Below are 19,721 nucleotides of genomic sequence, written 5' to 3'. Positions count from 1 at the left end.
TTTGCAGCTAATCTCTGAATGAGTTGCATTCCCCAAAGTGGAAACCAGGGTATAATTAATCATTTACTATATGTTGGCAATATAGGAGGTGCTTTTACATATATTATTCCTTAACTGTCCCAGATAATAGCTAATTATCAAATGAGGAATCTGAGACTCAATGATCTGCTGCAGGTCACTCCCCTCAAAGGTAAGGGCTGGACTTCTGTTCTATCAGACCCTAAGGTTCAGTGTTTTAGTGCTCATTTGTTTAGGTTTGCATCTTTTCTTTTACTTTCTTTTCTTTCTTTCTGTATGTCTCTGTGTGCATGTTTGTGGTGTGTTCCATGTTATCCAAGCACAAGGACACCATGAACTATGCGCAGTAGAAAGGGGCATGACTCTGTGACAGAGAGGAGACTAAATAATCAGAGCCGCTGTTTGGGGGAGGAAGGTAGAAAACCAAGGGGAAAAGCGCTTAAATGTCATCCCTAGGAGGATATGGAGAGGCAGTGAGTGTTTGGGGAAGGCTTGTCACTGAAATCACTGGAACCTCTTTCTTCATTCACAGATATCACTGCACTCCTCCATTCCCCCCATCCTTTGTTGAGAATCACAGTTGGCAGGTTCTTGTTGGCAGGGCCGCTGAAAAAGGCCAGTTGGCTTTGTGGGCTACACAATCTCTGTGCCAACTTCTCACCTCTGCCACAGTAGCATGACAGCAGCCACAGACACTATTTTTTTAAATGAATGTGGCTGTTTTAAAAACAAGCAAAACAATTGCTTTATTTACAAAAATAGGCAGCTTTCCAGATTTGGTCTGTGGTCCTTCATTTGCAGACCCCTGCTCTAAAAGATGAGAAGAAAACAATGTATTTAAGCCCAGACCAGCTTCTTGTTTTATGTGAAACATGGCCCTCTCCAAAGACCACATACTTAAGGTAAATTCTCTAGAACTTTTTTGAAACTTCAATTTATTCCCTCTTCAAATTCTCTCTTCTCAATATTCTTATATGTTCTTCTAAACTATGTGTCCCACTATCTTTCCCTCCTTTCCTACATAATCTAGCATATCTAGATGTTTTCTACTCTATGACCAGAACTACCAATTTCCGGGTCCATTTATCATCCTGACACATCTGCTTTCAGAACTAGAAAACATTCCCTGCACTTAAATTTTTGACTAAAGTACTAGACTATTACATAAGCAAATTTACAAATTTTCAAATTCACGATCTCCAATTTTCAAGTAACAGGATGTTACTTGACCTTTAAAGTTAGTTGCATTTCATACCCTACTCCACTTTTATTTCAGATCTTTAGTCTTTGTTTGATGTTTCCTGGCATAATAATAACTTCTCACTTTAAGCAGGTTGTCTTGCTCTTTATATCATGAAATACATAGAAGTGATTGAAAAGTAAACCCAAATCATTTCACAACATATGTGTAAAATATCATTGCCTTGTATACCTTAAGCTTACACAATTTTATATGCCAACTGAATTTCAATAAAAGCTGGAAAAGAAAGAAATTAATCCTCAAACCTCCTGTTTCCATTTACATCTTCATTTTTATTTAATTCTCAAAGGAAGTTTTCTGTTTCTTTCCAAGGCCAACCTCCCCTCCTTTTTTGTTTTGTATTTGTCCCTCCTTCCCCTGTTACATTATTCATACATGTTTCTCTTTACCAATATCCTTTTAAACCAACAAATTGTCCAAGAAGTAAGAAATATCTTCATCAGGCCTAAACCTTCCCACCAGCAGCTACTACTGTTACTTTTTACTCTTTCAAAATCTGGAAAGAGGTTTTTATACTTCTTCCCTCCTTTTCATTTCTAAGCCCACTGAGGACTGATTTTCTAAATGTCACAAGGACAAACTAATCACTAACCCATGAATATATTTTAATGATCTTCCTTGACCTTTCTATGCCCCCAGCACTGTTGAACTTGTTCCCATCTGTGGCTTTCTTTTCTTTCATTCTGTAAACACCTTGTTCTCCTGCCTCTTTGCTAATTATTAGTCCCTTCGGATATTTATCTTGATTTGCCCGCCAAAATATTTCTGCTTTGTTGAATTTTACTTCTCATAACCATATCATCCCATCTATTGCCATAGTTATCAGTTAGTGCCTAGACCTGGACCTCATATACCAATGCTAAATAAGCATCTGATGAATAAATGGATAATTAAATAACTATGTAATTTGGTAATATGTGATCATATACAAAGCCACATGGAATTTCACACTCCTGTGCACCCAGATTTATCTCTTAGGTTCTGCTTCTTACTTACATTTTATTACTTGTCATAGTCTCTCAAAAATTAACTTATTTTCTCTTATTTTAAAAAATGATAATAGCTATTTTACAAATGCCCCAATCTTTCAAATATTGAGTCTAGAGTGTAACCAACTCCCCAAATTTGCTTTCCTGTATATTTCTAAAACAAAAACAAAATAAGTTCATATAATATGGTTTGTTGCTGTCAAATAGGTAAGAGATGACAAAATCAGAAGCTAGTTAGACTTTCATTCAATTTAACTTCAGTTTATCAGATCAATCCTCATCTTAGATTATAGACACCATGATGAAATCAATAGACATAAACATGTAAATTTGTTGGACCTACTTATATTAACATAGAGATTGCTAGGATTCAGCTTTGAAAGGTCAAAAATACTTTCACATGTCATTTTTCATTTGCAAAAATAAATAAGTAAATGATTTAAAAGATTTATTTTAAGATGTATACTGATAAAGTATATTCACTCTCTAAGTTGAATAATAAGAGCAGTCTATTCTTACAGAAATAATTTTAAAAATGAAAATATATTCATTTCTAAAGTATGAATTGAATTAATTTAAAAGCATGGAACAAGGAATGTAATGCCATGCAACAGATACTCCAGTAAAATGACTGTCCCTGGGCCACTCCTGACAATGGAAATAAGATTGTTACATTTTTTTGCTTACTAGTATAATCAACATATATGAAACCGCTTTTGCATTATTTAGATTATTTGACATTAGAAAGATTGCCTGGTTTGCTTTTCACATACCACTCATTTGTGATTATTATAATCTGTAAAATAATTGATTAATGTCTGCACATTAGACTATTAGAACATATAAAATATTTTATATATTAGAATGTAAGAACTTCATAACTGTAAAACTACATAAATGTGGAACATATTTAGTAGCATTTTGAATTTTTTCTCTTTTCATTTCATGATGCAAAACATTTCCTAAAGAATTTCTTATTTTTGACACTCTCTGTAATATATATTTTAATATATGATTTAAGCATTTAAAATTGTCTCTTCAGAAATGTATTCAATGAAGAGATCCAATTATTCTGTTCCCCATATCTGCTATAATTCAGAGGATAAGATTTTAAAAGAAAAAATTTAATATTTTACTTATGACAGAAATAATGACATAGCTAATCATTATGACAAGACTATTATTTAAAACATTAAAAATATTAAAGGACTCTATTTCAAATATTATGCCTTAGGTACAACCATATCTTTTTTCATATTCATGATATTCTTTTGCCACTAAGACTTATTTGCTCTTTCTCATAATAATGTAAAATGTGTTATAAATTTTAGAATAAAATTTTTACATTGTCATTTAAGAGGAAAAATGCAAGTAAAAAGTACCTTGAAGTGTGAGTTGCTTGGACAGCTTTGGTGTAATATCAATTCCATTCTTCAGCCATCCAAGCTGAGGATTTGGTATGCCCTCAGCATGGCACCTGAGACTTGCAGTTACCCCAGGTTCTCTGGCCTGACTCTCTGGATACACCCGGATTACAGGAGGGACTAAAAGAAGAAATGGAAAAGAAAGTGAATGAGTGATCTGTATTTGCCATTTGATTTTCCAAAACAAAGAAAAATTGCAATATGAGAAAATTACAATTATATTATTTTAATGATGATAATTTAATGAATGATATTTCTACAGGTCTTAGTTTGCAAATAATAGCATCCACTAAAACGTACCAGTGTCCCCTAGATAAAAGTTATTCTGAGACTGCACCAGGGAAAATATAAGCTGAGCCTGGGATATCTTGATTCAATAACTAAAGAAGTCCTTAAGGAATGACAGAAACATATCAAAAACTACAAAACCAGTTTAAAAAGGCTCTCATTCACCAAATCTGAAATAATTTGAGCATTGAGATAATTATCAATTATAAAGGAGTATAAAGAATCAAACAAGACTCGATAAATTCAGTAACATAAATAAACAAATATATAAATGGGAGAGAAGAAAAAACTTTTCCTTACTATAGCATCTTTTAGAAATTAAGATAACAATTCCACTTACAATACATCCAAAAATAAAATATTTAGGAATAATTTCACCAAGAAGGTGAGAGACTTTTACTTTGAACACTACAAAACATGTTGAAAGAATTTAAATAAAACCTAAATCAACAGAAAGACACCATGTGTTTATGAACTGAATAATTAATTGGTGAGATAATAAGATTTGGTAAGATGACACACAATACTGCAACATTGATTTATAGATACAATGTAATCACTATCAAAATTCCTAACTGCATTTTTTTTGCAGAAATCGAAGAGCTAATCCTCAGAGTCATATGGAATTACAAGGGGCTCCAAAGAGCCGAAACAATCCTGAAAATGAAGAATGAAACTGGAGTTCTCATATCTCCTGATTCCCAATCATATTACAAAGTTATAGTAATCAAAACAATGTGGTCCTGGCAATAAGATAAAAATATACTTCTATGGGATTAGAATAAGGAGCACAGAGATAAACTCATACATCTATGGTCAACTGATTTTTGACAAGGATGCCAGGAAATAGTGTAAATACAACTGACAAAACAGGAAAAAATTGCAGATGATATCTGATATGAGCCTGGTATCCAGAACGTACAACGAACTCTTACAACTCAGCAACTAAAAGACAAATAGCCCCCTTCTGCACAGCAAAGGACACCAACAAAAAGTGAAAAGGCAACTTACAGAATGGGAGAAAATATCTGTAAACCACTATCTGATAAGAAGTTAATATCCAAAATGTACCAAAAAGTCATATATCTTAATAGAAAAAGAATTTAAAAATGGACAAAGGACCAAAATAGACATTTTCCCAAAGATATACAATAGCGAACAGGTTCGTGACAAGATGCTCCACGCCACTGATCATCAGGGAAATGCAAATCAAAACCACAATGAGAGGAAAAAAAAAAAAACAAAACCACAATGAGTTATCACTTTATACCTGTTAGGATGTGTCTTATCAAAAAGATTAGAGATAACAAATGCTGGTGAGGATGTGGAAAAAAAGGAACCCTTGTACACTGTTGGTAGGAATGTAAACAGGTGCAGCCACTATGGAGAACAGTATGGAGGTTCCTCAATAAATTAAAAATAGATCTATTTCCAAGTCAATAAATTTCCCCTTTCTGCTTCAGTAAGCCTTAACTAATATGGATTCCTTCTGAACTTTAGCCTCAATATTCTCACCAGGAAAACTGAGATTTGATTTATGTCTCTTCTGGAATATGCATCAGTTACTCTGGTGATATGTCAGTAGCAGTACCTTTAGAATGAAAACTATAATATATTCATAGATGTTATGGAATGTGCTGAATGCTTTGTAGTCATGTTGATTTGAAGATGAGTCACAGAGAGGTTAATGGCATCCCCAAGTCACAAAGCTTATTAGAGTCCAGAGTTGAGGTTAAAATCAAGGGAGGTCTGACTCCTGGGCCAATGCTCTCTACATTTCAGTTTGCCCTTAACCAGTCTGGCTGATTGTGGTCTGTAACAGCCACTGAATTTAGCCATAAGAAAGAAAATCTGATGGGTATTAAAAATAAGTATGTTCCAAATTTGACTTGTCAGGACTTCCTGTGGCAAAAAAATTATATATATATATATAATCCATAGTATACATATGAGTATACTATGAATTATATATATTGATATAATATGAATTATTTATATAATTCATATATGTATAATTATATTCATATAATATGAATTATATATATGATTTATATTCATATATATATACACACACATATATATATACACACACATACATAAATACATATATATACCTTATGATCCAGTGATCCCACTTCAAGGTATATATCCAAAGGAAACAAAATTATTATCTCAAAGAGATAGCTATATGTATGAACATCTTCCTTATGTTTATAGTAACATTATTCACAGTAGCCAAAATATGGAAATAACCTACATAAGTTTCCTTCAGTTGATAAGAGAAAAGAAACTATTATATAAATATATATATATAGATATATATATATGAATATTACTTAGCCTTAAAATAAAGGAAACCTTGTCATTTGCAACAACATGGATAAACCTGGAGGGCATTATCCTAAGTGAAATCAGCCAGACAACACAAAAAAAATACTCCATGGTATAACTTATACGGGGAATTAACAAAAAAAAGTTGACCTCATAGAAGCAGAGGGTAGAAAAGTGGTTGCAAGGGGCAGGGAGGTGAAGGGAATAAGGAGAGGTTGGGAAAAAGGTACAAATTGTCAGTTATAGGATGAATAAGGTCTGAGGATTTAACGAATAACATGGTGACTATAGTTTATAACACTGTAGGGTATAACTGAAACTTGCTAGGAGAATAGAACTTAAATGTTTCCACACAGGAAAAAAAAAAGGTTAAAATCCCCCATACAATCCAATTCAAATGTGGGCTAAGGACTTGAATAGACATGTCTCCATAAAGAAGGCATGCAAATAGCCAATAAGCACATGAAAAGATATCAAAATTCACTAGTCATCACTGGAAAGGCAAATTAAAATCACAATGTGATACCACTCATATCCACTAGGATGCTATTAAACAACAAAACAAAAGGCAGAAATTGGAATTCTTGCACATCTGTGGTAGGACTATAAAATGATGTAGCCACTGTGGAAGACACTGGTGGTTCCTCAAACTGTTACACATGCAATCACCATGTGATCAAGCCATTCCAAGCCTAGGTTTGTATACATAATTGAAACAGGTTTTCCATAACAAACATGTATCTGAATGTTTATGATAACCAAAAGGTGGACATTACAAAAACAACTATCAACTGATAAACAGAAAAATAAAATGTGGTTTATCCTTACGACAAAATATTATTTGGCAATAAAAAGAAAGAAGTACTGATATATGCTACAATATAATATGCTCAGATATTACCCTAAGTGAAAGAAGTGTGACACATAAGGCAACATATTGTATAAGTCCATTTACATGAAACATCCAGAATGGGTAAATCCACCAGGATAAAAAGCGGATTAGTGGTTCTCAGGGGCTGAGGGGAAGGAGAAATGTGAAATGACTGCTTGATGGCTATGAGGTGGTTCATGAAAATATTTGGGGAGTAGATAGTGAGATGGTTGCATAACATTTTAAATGTCCTATAAACTACAGAACTGTACACTTTAAAATTGTTCAATGTTATGTGAATTTTACCTTGATAAAAAAGAAAGATGAAGAAAGGCTGAAGGAAGTTTCTAGCTTAAAAGATACTAAACAGGAATATTAACTGAATGCAATGTGGAATCCAGAATGGATTCTGGACAAGGAAAAATTAGTTATAAAGCTATTATTGGGAAGGTTGTCAACAAGTCAATATGGACTGTAAACTAGATAATGAGATTCTATCAATGTTATGCTTACTGATTTGATAATTGTATTTTGATTGGGTAAAAAACTTTCTTTAAAAAACACACATGCTGGGCTTCCCTGGTGGCGCAGTGGTTGAGAGTCCACCTGCCGATGCAGGGGACATGGGTTCGTGCCCCGGGCCGGGAAGATCCCACATGCCACGGAGCGGCTAGGCCCATGAGCCATGGCCGCTGAGCCTGTGTGTCCGGAGCCTGTGCTCCGCAACTGGAGAGGCCACAACAGTGAGAGAGGCCCGCGTACCGCAAAAAAAAAAAAAAAAAAAAAAAAGAAAAGAAAATTTCAAAACTAACTCTCATAGTATTTCTGTATCTGCTTTACTGATGACATAGAGCATATATTTAGGCTCTTAATATACCTAACACTGAGTAGTTTTTGTAGCATTTTATTGGAGGTTCAAACAAATAATGTTTTAAGGAGATATTTTAATATACTCCCCAGCAAACCCACATTACTCTAAGATCTGCAGTAAAGAGACTCTATCAAAGCTCAGATCAAATCCCTAATGGCTTAACAACAAGGGAGTTAGGAAATAAGCCTCTTAAAAAGACTTATATAGAAAGCCAAAATGGATAAGTACTCTCAATAAATATTTAATACGAGAAAGTGTATCTTGTCAAAACCAAGGCTCAATGCTTCTTGCAACATTCTCTGGAATAGCAAAAACTTGAGACAACCTAAACATATTTGAAAATTAGATTGAGAGGAAGCACATTAATCAACTCAATGATAACAACAGACACTTCATGATTCATGTTAGAATACATAGATATTATATGGGTCATCTATACTGTCTCTGATACTCCCTAATGGACAACTTTTCAAATCAGATGTTCAATTTCCCCCTGCATTCCTGTTTTTACTTTATTGATATATGTGTGCATGAACTGAAAGGGAAACAGTCAACAATAATTTTTTTGTCATGTAGAGGTTTTATACTCAAATAGGTAATATGTACTTTGGAAAAATAATAATACTCTCATATAATATGGTTCTCATTTAGTGCACTGGTATCAAATGATGGTCTGAAAAATATCACCTATAAACTTGAAGGATAAGTGATTGGCATAACAACTATTTAACCTCAGCGACAAGCTACACATTTAAAAGTAGTTTATTTTCCTAGGATACATATTATGAAATATAAATGAGGATTGATGGCAGCTGAATTAAAAAGTCAGTACTCCCCCAGAGAACATTTCAAGCCGTTTGCTACAATCGCTTTTAGTTAGGAAGTGCACTCTATGAACTTATCTTTCCTTTATTTGGGCAGTGCATGGAAAACGAAATTTAGGGGCCACCAAAGGTTTCCCACATTGTACTGAGAATCCAATTTCATGCACTACCATGAAAATCCTTAAAGTTCCCCATATTTTAAACAAAAGGTAATATTTAAAGGTGTCTACTCACTGAAAATTTCCTGATGATATTGGATGTTTCACAAAAATATCTCAGCAATTTAAATGGTTGGCTTTATTTGATATCATCAGATAAAGTCAAATAATATCAATATTTAATAATATAGTATATGTATATGTATACAAACATGTTAAATGGTTGAGATGATATATTGTTCAGTTTTATGCTATAACTATAACCAAATAAGTTTTTGACATTTAAAATGGAAGGTATACAAGAAGATCCAAATATATGAATTTTGTTCATGAATAAAATTTAAGCAAAGTACAAAATCTGACTTATTTTGAGTCTTAAGATAATAATTTACAAATATTAACTGAGCAACTTCTGAGTGTAGCACGTTGTTCTAGATGTCATTTTCTCTCCATCTCTCACATGTACAGTTTTACAAATTAACATGTTGAATGAATGCTGAGACCAGGTTTGGAAATTAGCCTAATGGAACATAGGAAATAATTGGCCTAAATTGTCTTATCTGGTAGATCACAAAATAAGTGGTTCCAGAGAAGTGTCTAGTGGAATGTGACTACTTGAAATCTAAATATAAATTCTGAATTAGGCTTCATATATTAATAGATAAGGTGTATTTGAGATCCTTCAAAAATTGTATTTTAAAATGTAAAAGTCAAATAAATCATCAGTGCATTCATAGTATTTTTGGAGAGGTATTAATAATTCATTTCAAATAGATATAACTTCTCAAGGAAACTGAATTATTTCTTTCTATCACCCAGTTAAAATAACAGTATCACCATGAGACTAAATTAAACTAATATAGATAACATTTTATTTAATAGTTATTAGAGCATAAAGTATAAATAATTGGATGCTACATATGAAGGACTAGTTACTCCAAGAATACATACATAAAGCTAATATTTTAACCAGTTATAGAAATGGAAATGGGGTTCTGATACTAAAAAAATATTAAATTAAAAGATTTTTTTAAATAAGTTAAAGAACTAGTTTAATTATATTCCTGGAAACTCTGAGTCTACATAGAATCAGTTATAAACATTTATCAGCTCAAAACCATAAAGTATTTAATAATAATAATGGGTGTAAAACTGGGTAATAAAGGTCGATGGATATATTTCTCAAAAGTCCATAATAACTTTATTGAACTAGAATAAATCAGTGTTTTTCTCAGTATTAGGAAAGATCTAAGAGAATCCTTTTAATCTAAAAATCTTTCTAATCTAATGATAGAAAGGATCTAATGGAAAAAATATATATCTTATAATACTGAACTCTGCCTTTTTTCATCCTTCAACTTCCATCCTGTGATTTTTCCTTAGAAGTTGCTGCACTATAGCACATCGGAAAGTATCGCACATCCCAGGTATTTTGAAGTCTGATTTTAGAGTTAGGCAGAGATCACTGACCCAATACAGCGACTGCATTCTAACTGAAAACAAAAGTGAATTTAAGGTGAATTGTCAGGTCACAGGGATGTAAACAAATAAACGCTGGATATTTTTTTCCTTTTCTTGATGCCATTATCTTGTATTCTTTTGAAGGATTCTATCAGTACTCTTCCACAAATTATTCACACAGCTGCACTGTTAGAAAAGGTTGTAAGAAAGCTTGAGGGTAAGAATATAAATGTCTCTGAAGTAGTGCTGACTCACAGTGGCATGTGGATTATTCTGTTTGTATTATGACTTCCTTTGTCATTAAAGCAACTTTCCTATGAAAAATTACAGACTGGGTTTAATAAATATTTTAAATGCTACTGAGCTTGTCCATTGCCTTTTGTCTCTGACATTATTAAAGCCATCAATTTCTCTTTAACTTTATCCCAAAGCAATCTTTTTATATTCATGACTTTCACACTGCCTCTTGTCAATATTACAAAACTCTCTGATCACATTATTGCAGCCTTCATAAAAGTGCAGAGGATGCAACAAATGTTAGAGGCAAAATATAAATTAACAGCAACACACTTATGGTCATAAACTTTTCTGATTTTTTTTATTATTAGATCTTCCTATTTTCCTACAGTATTGTAATAAATCACAACAGTTTAAGCCATTTTGAAAGGGACAGCAGTTCATCCTAGTTTAATTAACTTAGATCTATTATACTAATCCTTAAAATTAGTGGCCCTTTTAATCCCCAATTTCAAAGTCTCAAAAGCCACCATTTTCAAAAATGCTCTCTGAAACACAAAAGATAACTAAAGTATTCAAAATAATAATACATAGGATGCTGTGTTTCTAAAGCTATGAAAAAAATAAAAGAGGAATTAATGAAAAAATTAATTTAATGCTGTCATGATGGATGCTTTCTTTTCCTTAGACTTTATTTTATTTGATTTAATATATACATAATTTAAATAGTTTGTCCAGAGATCTCAAATTAATTATTTGAGGCAGGGACTGTACAGTGGATATATTATAGTAAGCCCACCCAACCTGAAAATTTGAATGCATTTCTAACACTTACTTTATGCTCTAAGGAGTAAAATATCCAGTTTCTGTGAGTCTCACTTTCCCCATTTAAAAAATTTGAAACCATTTATAGGATTACATGGATTAAAGGAAACAATGTATGGCAAGTTCCCAACCCACTGCTAGACCCAAGTCAGAAGGAAAATGTTAGGTGTCTAAACCCACACACTTCACTTCCCAGAAATAATTTTCTTTGCCTTTTACAAATAGAATGACCGAAGCTTCATCGGAGAAATGGCAAATGTATATTAATTTCGCTAGTCAATACCCATTGATTGCACTTCTTGGAGATCTAAACTACAGGTAGCCTAAATCCATGTTTGAGTTCAATAGAGTGAAAACTATAGTCGATCAGCAATATCTGCCAAAACTAGAGAAAAGGAAATGAAAGCAAGACAACATTTTGCCAACCTGCTTAATGTTAAAGATGCAAATATAAACCCTATCTAAATACAATTTATCCAGAAAAATTCTAAACAGATCAGGTGTATCTTCTAAGCTTTTCCTCAATCACATTTGCACCCCCTTAGTCACAGAACTAGTAAGTGTATGTATACCCTGCAAAAAAACATTTTTTTTGTGACTGGGAAGTAAAAAACAATTGCATTAGTTAGAGCTTAAAAAGATAAGGAAAATGTATGTCATTCAATATAATTAAAATGTGTGGCAAAAATATATATGATTTTGGAATTTGGAAAATTTCAGAATTTTTCTTACAGCTATTACTCCAGCTAGCCTTATCTTCTTCTGTCATTTGTGTAAGAAATTAAAGAATTTGAAGAATATGGTAAAACTCTAAAATATAAAGCAGCTTGCATCAAACAGGATTACTCAGGAGACAGATTTTAGATCACAACCTGGAACTAACCAGCTATGTGATTTTGAGAGACTTAGTCCAACTCTTTCAGTTCCTGTTTCTTCATTTGAAAAGTGAACATTATAATAAAGTAATGTGTGATGGTACTTTAAAATAAAAAATGCCTTTGCAGATGAAAAAATGGATTCATGATAACACTGTTAGTGCAACAGTGGATGAAAATCTTTTCAATAGAGATGATGAAAACTACAAATATTAAATAATTTTGTTCAGGGCTTTTTTTGAAAACTAATTTATATAAAAACTTGGCTAGTCTATAATTCCATGTATATATATTTTTACTATAAGTTGAACTCCAGTTTTATCAACATGAAGTAATTTCTTAAGAAACTACCTAATTGATCTTAGAACAATTTTTATATATGCTAACATACTGAGGATTATAAATATAATTTCCTAAATGCAGGATGAGCTTCTGGATAGAAACTGTAAATGCAATCTACCTGTAGTTGGAGATAGTCATGTAAAAGTAAGACATAATATTAATTTATTAAAAATGTGCAGATACTTCATTTGAAAAGACACTCGAATAAAGCAGCAGTAAACTTTGTTTTGAACAAGCATTATGTTATATATGGTTTAACCATGACAAATGTCAAAAGAAATCCTTAAGTTACAAAATTACAAATAACACTGTAGCCTTAAAAATTATATAAGAATCATACTGATCATGATGCTTATTAAACAAAGAGAATATACATGACTATTTCTTTTAAAACAAGTTATTATTTAATTTTCATCATTTTTCATTGTTAAGTTGAATAGGATGTTTGTTTTAATTTTTCATACGTGTAAAACAAAATCTTGGCATACATATAAATTTGCTAACTCTAAACAGAAGAAAATTATGCTCTTTTAGACAATGCCTTTGATAATTTTCAGAATATCCCACAGTGTCCTAGTTTTGTGTTTTTTATCCCCTAGTATAAACCTATTGATTTTACTCATAGAGCCACAGTCAAAATCTATCCCTGTCTTATCCAAGTCCATGGACCACATGAAACCAGACCAATTAGGGCTGGAGGTCCACGTTCAACAAGTACAGCCAGGTGTACCACGTGTACCTGGAAACTTCCTAAGGTTTCTGAGTCTGTTTCTTCAACAATCAAATTAGCATACTAATAAAAATTACCTCCAAAGATTTTTGAGTGAAACAAAAAAAAAGAGATCACATATGTAGAAAAGTCATTAAAAAATGCTGAAAAATATAAATTACTCATTCATGTTAACTATAATTTATCTTTTAAATTTCTTCCATATTATTGATTTCCTAACGTACCACATATTTATTTTTTAAATACATAATATAGAGAAGCATGTAAGATATTGTCTCCCTCACCACAGATTTCTGGTATGAACAGTTTTAACTTTCCAATGTAGTCTAAGTTTTACTTCTATCCTTATACAATATATATGCACAATTTTGTTTCCTAATATGAACTTATTCTCTAAATATTTCTTTGGATTTCTTTCACATCAGATATCTTAGACATATTTTAGGACACTATATGTAAATTAGCTCATTATATTTACTATATTAATATTTCACATTATGACCCTATGATAATTTATTCATCAATTTTAATATTGATGATTCTGGAGTCACAGTTTTGCACTATTATATGCAATTGTGCACAAAGACCATCCTTGTACTTACATACTGTTGCTTTCATTTTTTTAGATTAGCTGAATCAAATAACTGCTACATTAAAAAATACATGAATTTAAAATTGGATAGGTAATGCTAGGTTACTAAACTAATGTTTGTAGGAATCCCAGTTCCCAAAAGTAACCAGTATATGAGGGTTCAGTTTCCACAAATCTACCTTAAGTAGATGCTATTTTTTTTAACATCTTTATTGGAGTTTAATTGCTTTACAACAGTGCGTTAGTTTCTGCTTTGTAACACAGTGAAGCAGCTAATACATATACATGTTTCATATCCCCATATCTCCTCCCCCTTGTGTCTCCCTCCCACCCTCCTATCCCCCCTGCCAGGTGGTCACAAAGCACCGAGTTGATCTCCCTGTGCTATGCGGCTGCTTCCCACTAGCTATCTAATTTAATTTTGGTAGTATATATAAGTCCATGCCACTCTCTCACTTCGTCCCAGCTTACCCTTCCCCCTCCCCGTGTCCTCAAGTCCATTCTCTACATCTGCGTCTTTATTCCTGTCCTGCCCCTGAGTTCTTCAGAACCCATTTTTTTTTTTTTTTTAGATTCCATATGTATGTGTTAGCATACAGTATTTGTTTTTCTCTTCCTGACTTACTTCACTCAGTATGACAGACACTAGGTCCATCCACCTCAGTACAAATAACTCAATTTCGTTTCTTTAGACTGAGTAATATACCATTTTATATATGTGCCACATCTTCTTTATACATTCATCTGTCAATGGACACTTAGGTTGCTTCCATGTCCTGGCTATTGTAAATAGTGCTGCAATGAACACTGTGGTACATGTCTCTTTCTGAATTATGGTTTTCTCAGGGCATATGCCCAGTAGTGGGATTGCTGGGTTGTATGGTAGTTATTTTTTTAAGTAACCTCCAAACTGTTCTCCATAGTGGTTGTATCAATTTACATTCTCACCAACAGTGCAAGAGGGTTCCCTTTTCTCCACACCCTCTCCAGCATTTATTGTTTCTAGATTTTTTGATGATGGCCATTCTGACTGGTGTGAGATGATATCTCATTGTAGTTTTGATTTGCATTTCCCTAATGATTAATGATGTTGAGCATTCTTTCATGTGTTTGTTGGCAGTCTGTATATGTTCTTTGGAGAAATGTCTATTTAGGTCTCCTTCCCATTTTTGGATTGGATTGTTTGTTTTTTTGTTATTGAGCTGCATGAGCTGCTTGTAAATTTTGGAAATTAATCCTTTGTCAGTTGCTTCATTTGCAAATATTTTCTCCCATTCTGAGGGTTGTCTTTTCGCCTTGATATGGTTTCCTTTGCTGTGCAAAAGCATTTAAGTTTCATTAGGTCCCATTTGTTGATTTTTGTTTTTATTTCCATTTCTCTAGGAGGTGGGTCAAAAAGGATCTTGCTGCGATTTATGTCATAGAGTGTTCTGCCTATGTTTTCCTCTAAGAGTTTGATAGTGTCTGGCCTTACACTTAGGTCTTTAATCCATTTTCAGTTTATTTTTGTGTATGGTGTTAGGGAGTGTTCTAATTTTAATATTTTACATATAGCTGTCCAGTTTTCCCAGCACCACTTATTGAAGAGGCTGTCTTTTCTCCATTATATATTCTTGATTCTTTTATCAAAAATACGGTGACCATATGTGTGTGGGTTTATCTCTGAGCTTTCTATCCTGTTCCATTAATCTATATTTCTGTTTTTATACCAGGACCATACTGTCTTGATTACTGTAGCTTTGTAGTATAGTCTGAAGTCAAGGAGCCTGAATCGTCCAGCTCCGTTTTTCTTTCTCAAGATTGCTTTGGCTATTCGGGGTCTTTTGTGTTTCCATACAAATTGTGAAATTTTTTGTTCTGGTTCTGTGAAAGATGCCAGTGGTAGTTTGTTAGGGATTGCATTCAATCTGCAGATTGCTTTGGGTAGTATAGTCATTTTCACAATGTTGACACTTCCAGTCCAAGAACATGGTATATCTCTCCCTCTGTTGGTATCATATTTAATTTCTTTCATCGGTGTCTTACAGTTTTCGCATACAGGTTTTTTGTCTCCTTAGGTGGGTTTATTCCTAGGTGTTTTACTCTTTTCACTGAAATGATAAATGGGAGTGTTTCTTTAATTTCTCTTTCATATTTTTCATCATTAGTGTATAGGAATGCAAGAGATTTCTGTGCATTAATTTTGTATCTTGCTACTTTACCAAATTCATTGTTTAGCTCTAGTAGTTTTCTGGTAGCATCTTTAAGATTCTCTAGGTATAGTATCATGTAATCTAAATATTGACAGCTTTAGTACTTCTTTTCCCATTTAGATTCCTGTTATTTCTTTTCCTTCTCTGATTGCTGTTGCTAAAACTTCCAAAACTATGTTGAATAACAGTGATGAGAGTGGGCAACCTTGTCTTGTTCCTGAACTTAGTGGAAATGGTTTCAGTTTTCCACTATTGAGAATGATGTTGGCTATGGGTTTGTCATATATGGCCTTTATTATGTTGAGATAAGTTCCCTCTAGGCCTGCTTTCTGGAGGGTTTTTATCATAAATGGCTGTGTAATTTTGTGGAAAGTTTTTCCTGCATCTATTGAGATGGGCATATGGTTTTTATTCTTCTGTTTGTTAATATGGTGTATCACATTGATTGATATGCATATATTGAAGAATCCTTGCATTCCTGAGATAAACTCCACTTGATCATGGTGTAAGATCCTTTTAATGTGCTGTTGGATTCTGTTTGCTGGTATTTTGTTGAGGAGTTTTGCATCTGTGTTCATCAGTGATATTGGCCTGTAGTTTTCTTTCTTTTTGTGACATCTTTTTCTGCTTTTGGTATAATGGTGATTGTGGCCTCATAGAATGAGTTGGGGAGTGTCCTTCCCTCTGCTATTTTTTGGAAGAGTTTGAGAATGATAGGTGTTAGCTCTTCTCTAAATGTTTGATAGAATTCGCTTGTGAAGTCTTCTGGTCCTGGGCTTTTGTTTGCTGGAAGATTTTTAATCACAGTCTCAATTTCAGTGCTTGAGATTGGTCTGTCATATTTTCTATTTCTTCCTGGTTCAGTCTCGGAAGGTTGTGCTTTTCTAAGAATTTGTCCATTTCTTCCAGGTTGTCCATTTTATTGGCATATGATTGCTTGTAGTAGGCTCTCATGATCCTTTGTATTTCTGCAGTGTCAGTTGTTACTTCTCCGTTTTCATTTCTAATTCTATTGATTTGAGTTTTCTCCCTTTTATTCTTGATGAGTCTGGCTAATGGTTTATCAATTTCTTTTTATCTTCTCAAAGAAGCAGCTATTAGTTTTATTGATCTCTCCTACTGTTTCCTTCATTTCTTTTTCATTTATTTCTGATCTGATGTTTATGATTTCTTTCCTCCTGCTAATTTTTGGGGTGTTTGGCTCTTGTTTCTCTAATTGCTTTGGGTGTAAGGTTAGGTTGTTTGAGATGTTTCTTGTTTCTTAAGGTAGGATTGTATTGCTGTAAACTTGTCTCTTAGAACTGCTTTTGCTGCATTCCATAATTTTTGGGTTGTTGTGTTTTCATTGTCATTTGTTTCTCGGAAGTTTTTGATTTCCTCTTTGATTTCTTCAGTGATCTCTTGGTTATTAAGTAGTGTATTGTTTAGCCTCCATATGTTTGTAATTTTTACAGAATTTTTCCTGTAATTGCTATCTAGTCTCATAGCATTGTGGTCAGAAAAGATACTTGATATGATTTCAATTTTTTTTAATTTATCAAGGCTTGATCTGTGACCCAAGATATGATCTATCCTGGAAAATGTTCCATGAGCACTTGAGAAGAAAGTATATTCTGTTGTTTTTGGATGGAATGTCCTATAAATATCAATTAAGTCCATCTTGTTTAATGTATCATTTAAAGCTTGTGTTTCCTTATTTATTTTCAATTGGGATGATCTATCCATTGTTGAAAGTGGGGTATGTCCCCTACTCTGATTGTGTTACTGTTGATTTCCCCTTTTATGGCTGTTAGCATTTGCCTTATGTATTGAGGTACTCTTATGCTGGGTGCATAAATATTTACAATTGTTCTATCATCTTCTTGGATTGATCCCTTCATCATTATGTAGTGTCCTTCTTTGTCTCTTTTAATAGTCTTTATTTTAAAGTCTATTTTGTATGATTTGAGGATTGCTACTCCAGCTTTCTTTTGATTTCCATTTGCATGGAATATCTTTTTCCATACCCTCACTTTCAGTCAGTATGTGTCCCTAGGTCTGAAGTGGGTCTCTTGTAGACAGCATATATACAGGTCTTGTTTTTGTATCTTCTCAGCCAGTCTATGTCTTTTGGTTGGAGCATTTAATCTATTTACATTTAATAAAATTATTGATATGTATGCTCCTATTACCATTTTCTTAATTGTTTTGGGTTTGTTATTGTAGGTCTTTTCCTTCCTTTGTGTTTCCTGCCTAGAGAAGTTCCTTTAGCATTTGTTTTAGAGCTGGTTTGGTGGTGCTGAAGTCTCTTAGCTTTTGCTTGTCTCTAAAGGTTTTAAGTTCTGCATCGAATCTGAATGAGATCCTTGCTGGATAGAGTAATCTTGGTTGTAGGTTTTTCCCTTTCATCACTTTAAGGACGTCCTGCCACTTCCTTCTGGCTTGCAGCGTTTCTGCTGTAAGAGCTGCTGTTAACCTTATGGTGTTTCCCTTATATGTTATTTGCTGTTTTTCCCTTTCTACTTTTAATATATTTTTTGTATTTAATTTTTGATAGTTTTATTTATTTGTGTCTTGGAGTGTTTCTCCTTGGATTTATCCTGTATGGGACTCTCTGTGCTTTCTGGACTTAATTGACTATTTCCTTTCCCATATTAGGGAAGTGTTCTACTGTAATCTCTTCAAATATTTTCTCAGTCCCTTTCTTTATCTCTTCTTCTTCTGAGACCCCTATAATTTGAATGTTGGTGCATTTAGTGTTGTCCCAGACGTCTATGAGACTGTCCTCAATTCTTGTCTTTTTTTTTTTATTCTGCTCTTTCTTTAGTAGTTTTTTTCCACTATTTTATCTTCCAAATCACTTATCCGTTCTTCTGCCTCAGTTATTCTGCTATTGATTCCTTCTAGAAAATTTTTAATTTCATTTATTGTGCTGTTCATCATTGTTTGTTTACTGTTTAGTTCTTCTAGGTCCTTGTTAAACATTTCTTGTATTTTCTCCATTCTATTTCCAAGATTTTGGATCATCTTTACTATCATTACTCTGAATTCTTTTTCAGGTAGACTGCCTATTTCCTCTTCATTTTCCTGGTCTGGTGGGTTTTTATCTTGCTCCTTCATCTGCTGTGTGTTTTTCTGTCTTCTCATTTTGCTTATCTTACTGTGTTTGGGGTCTCCTTTTTGCAGGCTGCAGGTTCGTAGTTCCCGTTGTTTTTGGTGTCTGCCCCCAATGGCTAAGGTTGGTTCAGTGGGTTGTGTAGGCTTCCTCGTGGAGGGGACTGGTGCCTGTGTTCTGGAGGATGAGGCTGGATCTTGTCTTTCTGGTGGGCAGGACCACATCCAGTGGTGTGTTTTGGGGTGTCTGTGACATTATTATGATTTTAAGCAGCCTCTCTGCTGTTGGGTGAGGCTGTGTTCCTGTCTTGCTAGTTGTTTGGCATAGGGTGTCCAGCA

At 33.5% G+C, this 19,721-nt stretch overlaps 1 protein-coding gene across 3 annotated transcripts in view; it reads right to left on the bottom strand.

Annotated features, from left to right (window-relative positions):
- Window positions 1-19,721, bottom strand: part of FSTL5 (follistatin like 5) — a 615,591-nt gene that overhangs the window by 123,608 nt on the left and 472,262 nt on the right. For all 3 annotated transcript variants that reach the window (XM_019926751.3, XM_019926752.3, XM_019926753.3), the window contains exon 8: window positions 3,651-3,812. In XM_019926751.3, coding sequence (XP_019782310.2) covers window positions 3,651-3,812 — 162 coding nt within the window. The remainder of the gene's footprint in view (window positions 1-3,650; window positions 3,813-19,721) is intronic.

Source organism: Tursiops truncatus, chromosome 5 (assembly GCF_011762595.2).
Source record: "Tursiops truncatus isolate mTurTru1 chromosome 5, mTurTru1.mat.Y, whole genome shotgun sequence".
In the NCBI taxonomy this organism is placed as follows: domain Eukaryota; kingdom Metazoa; phylum Chordata; class Mammalia; order Artiodactyla; family Delphinidae; genus Tursiops; species Tursiops truncatus.
This window is presented reverse-complemented; position numbering and strand designations above follow the sequence as displayed.